Raw genomic sequence first — 12,832 nt, forward strand, 5'->3', positions numbered from 1 at the left:
CTGTCCCTACTCTGGGCTCCCATTTTCATTTTCTCATTCCATTAACTTTTTTTTTTTTTTTTTTTTTTTGAGACAGAGTCTCACTCTGTCGCCCAGACTAGAGTGCAGTGGCGTGATCTCGGCTCACTGCAAGCTCCGCCTCCCGGTTCACGCCATTCTCCTGCCTCAGCCTCCTGAGTAGCTGGGACTACAGGCGCCCGCCACCACGCCAGGCTAATTTTTTTTGCTATTTTAGTAGAGACGGGGTTTCACTGTGTTAGCCAGGATGGTCTCGATCTCCTGACCTTGTGATCCACCACGCCCGGCCTCATTCCACTAACTTTATGAAATTCTGTTTTCCTTGTTATCACCTTACAGTGTCCAGCAAGGAGATCAACTTCAAATCCGTTTCTGCAAAACTTCCATCCCATCAGAAGGTTCTATTCCAACCAATTAAATCCCCATCTGTTAGGTTATGTCAGTCTTGTAAAAGGAGACAGCAAGATGATTAGAGGATGCATAAGTCATTTCCATCAACAGGTTTCAAGCAGTCTTTACTTGGGTTTAAAAACAGTGCTTCATGCATTTACAGTAAGTTATTACAGAACTATAAGTCACTGATGCACACACAAAAGCTAAACCCAACTTACTAACTCTATGCAGACCTCTCCTGATCTCCCCAGGCTGGGCAGTAGTTAGTACCTTACAGGTGTGATCCATGGCCCAGAGAAGGTGGCCACTGTCAGTTACAGTTGGACTTGCCGCATCACAGTGGAGGCAGCAGAGTTGAAGATCCACAGGGGGCTGTAATACAGCCCAGAAAGGACAACGGAGAGTGAAGGCTAGAAACATTGAGGAAGGGGTCAAGAAGCACTTTTACTTCCTGTTATCTTTTCCAATAGAATATTCCTGCAAGGTACCCATCAAAAAAAGGTGTTCAGAGGGTTTGAAAAAGAAAGGAAGTGGTTAGCCTATGCCAGTGTAGGGGACAAAAAACAAAACAACTTGATTTTTGGTCATATCAGAAAGGATGGAGGGAAACACTGAAGTACATGCACGGACACGGGTGCTCCAGCCAAAGGAGTGCTGTTCTCGACAGCCACAAATTTTCTAACAGCAACAACAAAAACCCACAGATATAAGTAACATGGAAGTGGATCAGTCCTAAGCCAAATAAGGATTCCCACCTGGGGCAAAAGCTGACTTTCTAGGACATGAACTGAACACATCACAGTAAAAGCCCAGCAGAGGCTGCTGCCAGTTCCAGCTATTAGTAATTATGAGGGGGACGGGATGACACCTCACACGGGCCACCCCTGGCAAGAGGGTTTGTTTCAGTTCTAGCTGTGAGGGGAATGTCTGCAGTTCCCACATGTGTGCCATGCTGTGAAGCCCATGGCCCCTGCTCCTCTCTCTGCCTCCCACACACTTAACAGTACACACAGACTTCGCTGGCAAGTGCTGTTTGTTCCTGCACTGCTATACTATGCGACTGCAGGACAATGCCATCCGCTCCATGGTTCATTCAGCGCCTTGTCCCAAGGTAGTTGGTGGAGAGCAGGACCACGTTGTGCAGCAAGAGAGACAGCTCAGCTTCTGAAAACACCACAGTGTTAGTGGTTTGGCTTGGGAACACTGCCTTGTAACTAACTGCCTTGTTATATATGGCTTAAGCCTGGAGGCAGGAAGCCAAGTGCAGGGAGGGGTGGAATGAAGAAGCTGTTTTTCTCAAAGTTCCCCTTCTTTGTTTCAGCCCCTGCATGCATGCCTTCCTTTCCTTCTACTATATATTCGTATCAACTCATCCTCTATTTCTCATGTGACTGCAGTAGAAAATTCAGAGATGGTAACGGTACTAAACACCAGTCGCCTTGGGATTCTTCTGGTAGAAGTTGGTGCTCTAGGGACATTTCTCAGCTTCAAGATTAGTAGGCCCACCCTAACATCCAAAGGCCCAGAAAACATCACGACCCAGCCTGAACAGGGGGCCAACAAGCACAGACGCTCTGTGTTTGCTCAGAGACTGTTGTCGTTTTGAGTTTGAACGCCTTTAGACCAGTGCTTCTCAACGGGGACAATTCTGCCTCTCTCCTCCCCACCCCTAGGACATCTGGCAATGTCTGGAGACATTTTTGGTTGTGACGACTGTGGGTGAAGGGGTGCTACTGGCATCTAGTGGGTAGAGGCTAGGGATACTGCTATAATAAATACCTATAAAGAACAGGATAGGCTGGGCATGGTGGCTCACGCCAGTGATCCCAAAACTTTGGGAGGCCGAGGCCAGCGGATCACCTGAGGTCGGGAGTTCGAGATCAGCCTGACCAACATGGAGAAACCTGGTCTCTACTAAAAAAAAATACGAAATTAGCCGGGCGTGGTGGTGCATGCCTGTAATCCCAGCTACTCGGGAGGCTGAGACAGGAGAATCACTTGAACCCACGAGGCAGAGGTTACGGTGAGCCGAGATCGCACCATTGCATTCCAGCCTGGGCAACAAGAGCGAAACTCCATCTTAAAAAAAAAAAAAGCACAGGATATTCCCCCATAAGAAAGTGCCAAGGTTGGAAAATTGATTCACACTAGCATGCATTCACTCTTATGTTCCCACAGTCCCCACTACTCCCTCTTGTCTTATGGCCTACTTCATTACCTGCCAGGCATGCAGTAGGCATGTGAGTTTGTGCCCTTTCAATTAGATGTATATATATACATGTCTCACAGTACTCAATAATTAACTCCAAAATGACCTCAGAATAAAATATAAAAGTGACTTGGATTTTAGTGGTATAACCACAGAAATATGTTTTACCTTTCAGGCTGCAGGAAATCTGCAGCCATTCTCCCAGCCAAGTTCGACACCTATCTTCACCAATATGCGTAGAATTCAGGCCACGGAGATAACAAGCCTATACCACTCAGAAGAGAGACGGTCCTTAATAATCACAGAGTGATTATGCCAAGGAAATGGAAATCCACAAACAATCCTAAATCTCCTTTAAATAAGTTACAATCTCACCGGGCACGGTGACTCAGGCCTGTAATCCCAGCACTTTGGGAGGCTGAGGTAGGCGGATCACAGGGTCAGGAGTTGGAGACCAGCCTGGCCAATGTGGTGAAATCTCATCTCTACTAAAAAATACAAAAATTAGCCAGGCATGGTGGCATGCACCTGTAGTCCCAGCTACTCGGAAGGCTGAGGCAGGAGAATCACTGGAACCTGGGAGGCAGAGGTTGCAGTGAGCCAAGATCATGCCACTGCACTCCAGCCTGGGCAACAGAGCGAGAGTCTGTCTCAAAAAAAAGTTACAATCTCATTCCCACATGAAGCCTTTCCTCATGGCAATTTGAAAACTAGTGATGGACAAGATGACAAGCAAAGAGTCCTATATAATCTAAAATAGTAGGTCTAAACTGCAGTATCCTTGCTTTCTGAAGTGCCAGAAGAAAAGAAATACAAACCAAAATTTCTGTAGGCAATTCCTTCCCCCTAGCTAAGTTTATTGAGAAAAAAGACACAGAAATGAGGTGAGTAGCTGAGTGCAGTGGCTCATGCCTGTAATCCCAATACTTTGAAAGGCCAAGGTGGGAGGATCACTTGAGCCCAGGAGTTCAAGACCAGCTTGGTCAAAATAGTGAGACTGAAAAATAAATAAATATGCTGGGTACAGTAGCTCACACCTGTAGTCTCAGCACTTTGGCTGGATGGATCACTTGAGGCCAGGGGTTGGAGACCAGCCTGGCAAACATGGTGAAACCATCTCTACTAAAAATACAAAAAATTAGCTGGGCGTGGTGGCGCACACCTGTAATCCAGCTACTTGGGAGGCTGAGGTAGGAGGATCACTTGAACCGGGAGGCAGAGGTTGCAGTGAGCCAAGACTGTGCCACTGTACTCTAGCCTAGGCAACAGAATAAGACTCTGTCTCAAAATAAATAAATAAATAAAAATAAATCATAAATAAATAAATGAAATGAAGTGAGAGAATAAAGAAGCTGGGTTCTATATAACAAACAAGACAAGGAGCCCCTGTAAACCTCCGGCCTGCTGTAGGCTCAAAAGCACACCAAAGGTTGAGGGTTGATGTTGCAATCAAGCTCTTACCGATTTTACTTCCTGAGTAGTCAGCTGGCCAATCCCCAGCTTTGCCAAAGCCTGGTCCAGTTGGTGAATCACAGTTGTATGAGTCTTCAAACGATGTCTCAACAAGGGAGGAGGCAGGTAAGATGTGAGAAGCATGGCCCGGCTCAAGGCTTTCTGTAACACAACCACATAGGAGGGGAAAGGCAAACAGTATGAGCTCAAGCAAACATCTGAAACATGGTGATGCTATGGAAAAGAGAAGCCCTCAAAGTGCTCACCACGTGCAAAGCCTGGAGTTGGTTCATGCCCAGAGGATGGTTAGAGAAACACTCTCTCAGAGCCAAGATATCATGTATTGCTGGGTGGGTACCACGCTGTATCTTGGAAGAGGTAAGAGATTGGTAGATGTTAGGAAAGTCCTGACTACCCCTCTTACCTAGTTTTAGTGCACACTGAATCTAACAAGATTCCACATTTGTAGGAAGGGTTAACTGCAGGAATACCTTGGTGCACAGATCTGTCAGACGCCACCGGAGTCCTGCATCAGAAATGAGAGGGATGACCTTTTCTAAATAACTAATAATTTCTGGGTGGGACTGCTTCCGGAAAGCATGATAGATATCTAAGAAATCAGTTTGTTGTTTTGGGGTCCAGAAATGCCTGATCAGTAGTTGCCTGGGAAACAGGTACCTGAAAGGAGAAAGAATCACAAACTCACTTGCTGAAACTGGCTTCTTTCAGAGGAAGCCAAAGAAAGCATTTGGTAGACATGAATTCTAGGAAGAAGAGATGGAGACACTATTTCCCTACCTCAGTGTTCTTTTTCTTTTTTAGTTTTTTTTTTTTTTTTTTTAAGAGACAGGGTCCCCTCTGTCACCCAGGCTGGAGTGCAGTGGCATGATCACAGCTCACTGCAGCCTCGATCTCTCAGGCTCAAGCAATCCTCCCACCACAGCCTACTGAGTAGCTAGGACTACAGGCACAGGCCACTATGCCCGGCTAAGTTTTAAATTTTTTTTGCAGAGATGAGGTCTTGCTATATTGCCCAGGGTGGTCTCGAACTCCTGGTCTCAAGCAATCTTCCTGCTTCAGTCTCCCCAAGTGCTGGGATTACTGGTGAGAGCCACCACTGTCAGCCCTTTCTCTTAAGTGACTCTCAGACCAAAATTTATAAGATACACTGAAGCACAATTTCAAGCACCATTACTGAAATGTGATGTGAAAGGAAGGACTAGCAGAATAGCCTGCCACGCGGCAATCGGATATAATGAGTCATTTTGAACTAAAGCATGTGAAGAGCATGCTTTGGAGAGAGTTGCAGACTGACCTGGACACTATATGTGATGCTGACAATCTAACTAGAGCAGAGTCCCTATGTGGAACCAGTATGCAAAAGGCAATCGATTTGTTTTTTTTTTTTTTTTTGAGATGGAGTCTCGCTCTGTCACCCAAGCTGGACTGCAGTGGTGCGATCTCGGCTCACTGCAACCTCTCCCTCCTGGGTTCATGCGATTGTACTGCCTCAGCCTCCCAAGTAGCTGGGATTACAGGCACCCGCCACCACGCCTAGCTAGTATTTTGTATTTTTAGTAGAGACAGGGTTTCACCGTGTTAGCCAGGATGGTCTCAATCTCCTGACCTTGTGATCTGCCTGCTTCGGCCTCCCAAAGTGCTGGGATTACAGGCGTGAGCCACCGCACCTGGCCACGATTTGTTTTTTAATTTATTTATCTATGTGTTTGGTGGTTTTAAAACATGACCTCAAATTCTCTGGCACTTGTCTTATGGAGCGCTGAGGTCTACATCCTCCCCTTTTTTCATTCTAAGTGACTGATTCAATCAATAGGACAGAGCAGCAGTGAGTCTATGTGACCTTCAACACAAGGTTACAAAGTCATGTAGATTCTTACTAGAACCCCTCACTCTTGGAGCCCTGGGCTCCCAAGTTAGAAGTCCCACTATCTTGAGGATGAAGTCACCCTATCTTGAGGCTGCCATACTGAAGAAGCCACATCTAGGCACTCTGGTTGACAGTTCTAGCCGTGTAGCCATTCCTGCCAGGGCACCAGACATAAGAGTGATCTTGGACCTTCCAGACTAGTCCATTCAGCAGCTAAATATCACTAAGGGACCTCTGTCAACCCTACATAGAAGAGAGAAATCAACCGCCCACCTGAGCACTGCCCTAATTCTCGACCTACAAAATCATGAAAATGATTTATACTATTGTTTTATGTTATTAAGCTTTGAAGTTATTTGTTATACAGCAATAGACAATGAATGACATGCAAGATCACAGTTTAGAAATGTCATTTTTGGATATGAAGTAATAAAAATATGTTATCAGAATACAAAATGTACTTTTTTTTTCCCTAAAGAAATTAGTCTAAAAGTACTCTCTCGGGGAGTGAGTTGTTGCCTCTAGGGATGATGGAGAAGGTCACTATCTTATTTCACATGACTCAGGGCAGCTAAGAGACAGGGAGAGCCTAGGCCACCTACACTTCTAGCTGTGATGTGTCACAGTAACCAAGGTCTTCCTAAGTGGCTTTTATGAACCTTGGAATAATGAGAAGATTGGAGCAGAAGTTTGATAACCTCTGCCTATCTTCTGAAATGAAAAGTTCTGTTTAAAGTAATTCTTAATTTAAAAAAAAATTGATATATCTTCAAGATGTTGGGGAGATGGAAGTCTGTACTCACATTAGCAAGAAGACCAGGTAGTTGGCAAAAGGTGGAATGGAAATAATACCTAGGAAAAGACACTTGGTGACGTCTTGGCGGAACTAAGCAGAAATAAACACAGATGCAGTTTTAACCCAAATAAGTTGTTAATACAATAGACAATAAATCCACCCCACTGTACAGTAAACTTCTATTACAGCCCAGAAAAAGGACCAAATTTCTTTCTTTTTCTTTTTGAGATGGAGTCTTGCTCTGTCACCCAGGCTGGAGTGCAGTGGTGCGATCCCAGCTCACTGCAACCTCTGCCTCCTGGGTTCAAGTGATCCTCCTGCCTCAGCCACCCGAGTAGCTGGGATTATTGGCATGAGCCACCACTCCAGGCTAACTTTTGTATTTTTAGTGGAGACAGGGTTTCACCATGTTGGACAAGCTGGTATCAATCTCCTGACCTCCAGTGATCTGCCCACCTTGGCTTCCCAAAGTGCTAGGATTACAGGCATGAGCCACTGCATGTGGTCCCCAAGTTTATTTCTATTTACTTCTGGATGGTTAGTTCCTTGAGGACAAAACCTCTGACTTATTACTTTTGTATCCCAAACAATGTCTAGTACAGAGCTTGACATTATACCAAATCCTTTGGTGAACTCTTCCTGATCTGCGGAATGAGTCCTAGATTCTTAACTCTCAGCTTCAAAACGACCCATCAAGTCACCACCAAATACTACTTTCATGCTGCCCTTTGGATCCTTGCAGACTTTTTTTTTTTTTTTGAGACGGAGTTTCGCTCTTATCATCCAGGCTGGAGTGCGGTGGCGTGACCTTCGCTCACTGCAACCTCCGCCTCCCAGGTTCAAGCAATTCTGCCTCAGCCTCCTGAGCAGCTGGGACTACAGGCGCCCGTCACCATGCCCAGCTAATTTTTGTATTTTTAGTAGAGATGGGGTTTCACCATGTTGGCCAGGCTGGTCTCAAGCTCCTGACCTCAGGTGATCCGCCCACCTCGGTCTCTCAAAGTGCTGAGAATATAGGCGAGAGCCACTGCGCCTGGCTGCCCTTGCAGACTTTTATTTTCATTTGATTATTATTTCTTTTTGAGATAGAGTCTTGCCCTGTTGCCCAAGCTGGAGTGCAATGGCGTGATTTTGGCTCACTGCAACCTCTGCCTCCCGGGTTCAAACGATTCTCCTGCCTCAGCCTCCCGAGTAGCTGGGATTACAGGCGCCCGCCACCACACAAAGCTAATTTTTATATTTTTAATAGAGACGGGGTTTCGCCTTGTTGGCCAAGCTGGTCTCGAACTCCTGACTTCGTGATCTGCCTGCCTCGGCCTCCCAAAGTGCTGAGATTACAGGCGTGAGCCACCGCGCCCGGCCCCCTTGCAGACTTTTGTATGTTCGGAAACTAATTAGATTTTAGTGTTTACAACTTTCATTCAGAAAGTGTGCCAGAAATTCTATGGAGCTCTTGCTACAGAGGGCTACAAGTCTGGCTGAACCCAATTCTTACAAATAATCTGATGCCTCATTCAGTTCAATATTTTGTTCTCGTGGCAAAGGGCAAAAGCTTGATCAATGGTGAACAACAAATGAAAGAAAAAACCTTGAGATCTTGATTAAATGTAATTACCTCACCATGAACTTCTGGATATCTGCCCCTGGCCCATACCTGTCTCAAATGCTCCATCTCCCGGTATGGAAGTTGATGAAACTTTATATTGTGCTTCCACATATTTGTCTTTATTCTTCTAGCCTTTTTGGCATCAGCCCATAACATCTGTAATCCTGCCTCATTAAAGTAGAGGACAGAGTGTGATGTTATCCCAGTTTAAATCTTAACCACAGCTTCCTACTCCATGTTCAATCACATGCAAACACTCTCACCCCTCCCCAACAATACTCAAAGCTTTAAACTAGGTAACTTGAAACTCTTGAGGTCAACCCGAATCTCTTTTCTCAACCTTTTTTCCCCCTAGCACATCGCCTCTCTTCTAGCTAAGTTTGGCTTCTGTAATCTGCTATGGAATGGTCTCCCTCTTCTGTTTCATTGGTCACTCTTTTTTAAAAATCAAGCTCCCTAACTTCAGAAAGTCTTGCTAAATTAACCCTATGTATTCCCCAGCCAGATATTAATTTATCTCCTTTCTGGAACTTTTTTTTTTCTTTTTTTTGAGATGGAATCTCACTCTGTTGCCCAGGCTGGAGTGCAGTGGTGCGATTTTGGCTCACTGCAACCTCCACCTCCCAGGTTTATGCAATTCTCCCCCCTCAGCTTCCCAAGTAGCTGGGATTACAGGCGTGTGCCACTACGCTTGGCTAATTTTTGCATTTTTAGTACAGATGGGGTTTCACCATGTGGACAGGCTGGTCTTGAACTCCTGACCTCAAGCAATCCACCTGCCTCGGCCTCCCAAAGTGCTGGGATTACAGGCATGAGTCACTGCGCCCGGCCTGGAACACTTTTTTTTTTTTTTGAGACGGAGTCTTGCTCCGTCACCCAGGCTGTAGTGCAGTGGCGCAATCTTGGCTCATTGCAACCTCCACCTCCTAATTTCAAGCAGTTCTCCTGCCTCAGCCTTCTGAGTAGCTGGAATTACAGGTGCCCATCGCCACACCTGGCTAATTTTTGTATTTTTAGTAGAGACCGGGTTTCACCATGTTGGCCAGGCTGGTCTCAAACTCCTGACCTCATGATCCGCCCGCCTTGGCCTCCCAAAGTGCAGGGATTACAGGCGTGAGCCACCGTGCCTGGCCTGGAACACTTTTTAAAGTAGTTTAGTTCAATATATTTTTATGATTACATTTAAAATTTTCATTCTATGAAAATTCTTGCATCTAATTTTTTTCTTTCTTTTTTTTTTTTTTTTTTTTTTTGAGATGGAGTTTCGCTGTTGTTGCCCAGGCTGGAGTGCAATGGTGTGATCTCAGCTCACCGCAACCTCCATCTCCCAGGTCCAAGCGATTCTCCTGCCTCAGCCTCCCTAGTAGCTGGGATTACAGGCATGTGCCACTATACCCAGCTGATTTTGTATTTTTAGTAGAGACGGTGTTTCTCCATGTTGGTCAGGCTGGTCTCAAACGCCCGACCTCAGGTGATCCGCCCGCCTCAGCCTCCCAAAGTGCTGGGATTACAGGCATGAGCCACCGCGCCTGGCTTCTTGCATCTATTTTTTTAATGCTTTCATATTTATCAATGATTTATATGTCATTATATGATGTCTCAATTGTCTTCAAAATAATACATAAGGCAAGTATATAAATGAGGATTGGCAGCCATGAGTTATGATAATGAAATGAGGTGAATACATGGAAGTTTGTTACACTATTCTCTCTACATTTGTGTATGTTTAAAAATTTCCATAATAGTTGGCCGGGCGCGGTGGCTTACGCCTGTAATCCCAGCACTTTGGGAAGCAGAGGCAGGCAGATCACGAGGTCAGGAGTTCAAGACCAGCCTAGCCAATATGGTGAAACCCCGTCTCTCCTAAAAATACAAAAATTAGCCTGGTGTGGTGGCAGGCGCCTGTATTCCCAGCTGCTTGGGAGGCTAAGGCATGAGAATTGCTTGAACCCGGGAAGCAGAGGTTGCAGTGAACCGAGATCATGCCATTGCACTCCAGCCTGGGCGACAGGGTGAGACTCTCAAGAAAAAAAAAAAACCATAATAAAAGGTTTAAAAACAAACACAAATGCTTTCATCCCTTTCTCTCATTTGATCCTATTTATCTACATGAAAACAGAAAAAGTAGCCAATTTTCTCTCTACAGATTAAGGATAAGTAATTTTTCAAGTCCATGAAGCTAGTAACAATTACGATAATGTTCAGATTTGACAATGTAGTTTATTATAGTGTTATGATAAAAGCATAGAGCATATTATAGATTTGGTGCAAAAGCAACTGTGGTGTTTGCCACTGAAAGCCAAAAGCCGCAATTACTTTTGCACCAACCTATAATATTGTTACGTAACATTTAGATGAAAATAACCTAACATTTATTTTTGCACTTACTAGGGATCAGGACCTGTTCTAGGTACTTTACATGTATCAGTTTTTAAAATCTTCACAACCATGTGATAAATAGGTAGGTTCCATTACTCCCATTTTACACATAAGAAAACCAAGGAAAGAGGGGTTAATTAATTAGTCCAATCACACAGTGATGAACTGGGATTTGAATCAGGCAATCTGGCTCCAGAGTAGACACTTGACACAATACATATCATCTCCTAGTAACTAAGGATCTCTGATTTGAACCAAAACATTTAGAAACCAAGTATTACGTAGTGCTATTGCCACTACAACATACTACCTAATATAGATTCGTAACAAGGGTTAGACCTCATTTTCCTATGGGTAAGTCGACTGATAAATCACAGGGCAGGTCTATACAGCCACAGATCCCTGCCCTGTCCAAGACAAAAAATTTCTACTATAGCCAGGTGTATGGTTAAGAAAGTACGAGAACATACCTATATTCTCCCTCCCTCATGTTGCTGTCATAAGTTGTTTCTCACAACGTCTTTCTAGAAACATTCTCAAGAAGTGCTAATTTATAAGAATTAGTTTAAGGCGCAGGCATTTATGAAATATAAGATATCTCGGTTCATATCCCCATAGCAGAAGCTGCAAATGATCTTATTTATGCTAACTCTTTGACCCTGCCCAAGAGCTGATTCCGGAATTTCTATTGTAGTTTCGTTTTTACCTTTCATGAAGATTGTGTACAGGACATAGAAGCGGGGAAAATGACGACCCAAGAAACGATGGTATTTCCCATTAATCGCTTTTGTCTTGGTTACCACATAAGACATCAAGTTCTTCACATCTGCCTTTGGAGAAAGGTGAAGCTTTGAAGACCTACAAGGAAGATCAAAGAGACTATCTGGGAATCAGTCCTAGAAGCTCCCTCAAGCCTTGAATCCCTAATGTAAAGCAGGAGTCTCGGAGATTGTATCCCAAGGCTTGACACTTCTGAAATCCAAGGAAGGTCTTGGGGTCAAGAAGAGATAGGCAATCAGACTGTGAAACACAAATCAGGCAAAGGCCAGGGGCAGGAAAGGAACTCAGGGTATGCCTCTGGAGAGAGCGCAATGCCTGTGGGACAATTTGAACTGCAGGCTAAGTCAGAAAGAGGTGGAATCGAGACAGTAGCGGTAAAACCTGAGCCGAAAAAGTGAGGCTGAAAGATGAGCTCAGGACACGCGAGGAAACCAGACAATATGGGGCACTGAGAGTACAGAGGGTCAGGAAGCCGGGTCACTAGGGGGGATCGGAGTTTGAATCCTGAGCAGAAGAATAAAAATTCCAGGGCCAAGGCGTGGAACTCTGAGAATTAAGAGACAGAATGCAAGCAAGGTTGAGACACTGAAAGAGCCTGGACGTCAAAAATGCTTTTCTCGCTACAGGTCCCTCACCGAGGGGCCCCCCAAGCCAGGCCAGAGCGACCAAGTTGCAGCCTCCGGGTGACAAAATGTCCAGGGGTGACTGCCGAGCCCCACACGGCCGACCGAGCCCAGCACACCCTGGAGAGCGCCATCTTCACGGCGAGGGAAGCAGGAAAGAAGAGGTTGTCTTTGGGTCAAAGTTAACCGTACGTCGCGTTCGTCCGAGGACGCATGCGTCTTTTCTGAGCGCTGATTGGTAGCCACAGCCTGCTTGGCTCCAGCACAAGCCAGGAGAGGGAGGGACTCAAAGACTAAGTGCGGAAGGAGGGCCAGGATTGGACAGAGCAGTACTTCCCGGTTTAAAGGCGCCGGAAACAGGGTGTCCCAGAGGGAGCGAGTTCTTCTGCCACTGGTGTGGGTTTGCGATGCGGAGGGCACCCTCTCCTTGAGGCGCCCAGTGACCCTCCGCGATTCCCTAGGGCCTCAGGGCTTCCCAGCGCCGCCCTTGCCCTCGGCCTGGACTCGGGCCTTCGGGGCCTCGACTGTTAGGCAGCAGATGTCAGTTTGCCGGTGCCTGGGGCTGGGAGGACCCGCGGCGCCCTCTAATGGTGGCGGCGTGGATAGGCCGGGAACCGTCCACTTTCCAGTCAGTCTGGCGGCGAAGGTTGGAGGCCTGGGAGCGGCCCCTGTGCGGACTAAGTACACT

General features: G+C 45.8%; 2 protein-coding genes across 30 annotated transcripts in view; one reads left to right on the forward strand and one right to left on the reverse strand.

The window, feature by feature from the left end:
* Positions 1-12,365, reverse strand: part of LETMD1 (LETM1 domain containing 1) — a 20,874-nt gene extending 8,509 nt beyond the window's left edge. Inside the window, exons 1-9 of one of the 27 annotated variants that reach the window (XM_055294855.2) lie at positions 12,157-12,365; positions 11,448-11,599; positions 8,411-8,526; positions 6,764-6,846; positions 4,564-4,750; positions 4,339-4,440; positions 4,082-4,234; positions 2,789-2,885; positions 515-1,575 (exon numbers count right to left, since the gene is read on the reverse strand). In XM_055294855.2, coding sequence (XP_055150830.1) covers positions 1,505-1,575; positions 2,789-2,885; positions 4,082-4,234; positions 4,339-4,440; positions 4,564-4,750; positions 6,764-6,846; positions 8,411-8,526; positions 11,448-11,599; positions 12,157-12,278 — 1,083 coding nt within the window. In that variant the 5' untranslated portion in view covers positions 12,279-12,365 and the 3' untranslated portion in view covers positions 515-1,504. The other 26 variants (XM_063610620.1, XM_063610621.1, XM_055294854.2 and 23 more) reach the window with 26 other exon arrangements.
* A 112-nt stretch (positions 12,366-12,477) lies between these two features.
* The window catches only part of SLC11A2 (solute carrier family 11 member 2), a 72,942-nt gene continuing 72,587 nt past the window's right edge, over positions 12,478-12,832 (forward strand). For 2 of the 3 annotated variants that reach the window (XM_055294836.2, XM_055294837.2), the window contains exon 1: positions 12,478-12,825. In XM_055294836.2, coding sequence (XP_055150811.1) covers positions 12,732-12,825 — 94 coding nt within the window. In that variant the 5' untranslated portion in view covers positions 12,478-12,731. The remainder of the gene's footprint in view (positions 12,826-12,832) is intronic. The other variant, XM_055294841.2, reaches the window with a different exon arrangement.

Source organism: Symphalangus syndactylus, chromosome 10, assembly GCF_028878055.3.
Source record: "Symphalangus syndactylus isolate Jambi chromosome 10, NHGRI_mSymSyn1-v2.1_pri, whole genome shotgun sequence".
NCBI classification, from domain to species: Eukaryota; Metazoa; Chordata; class Mammalia; order Primates; family Hylobatidae; genus Symphalangus; species Symphalangus syndactylus.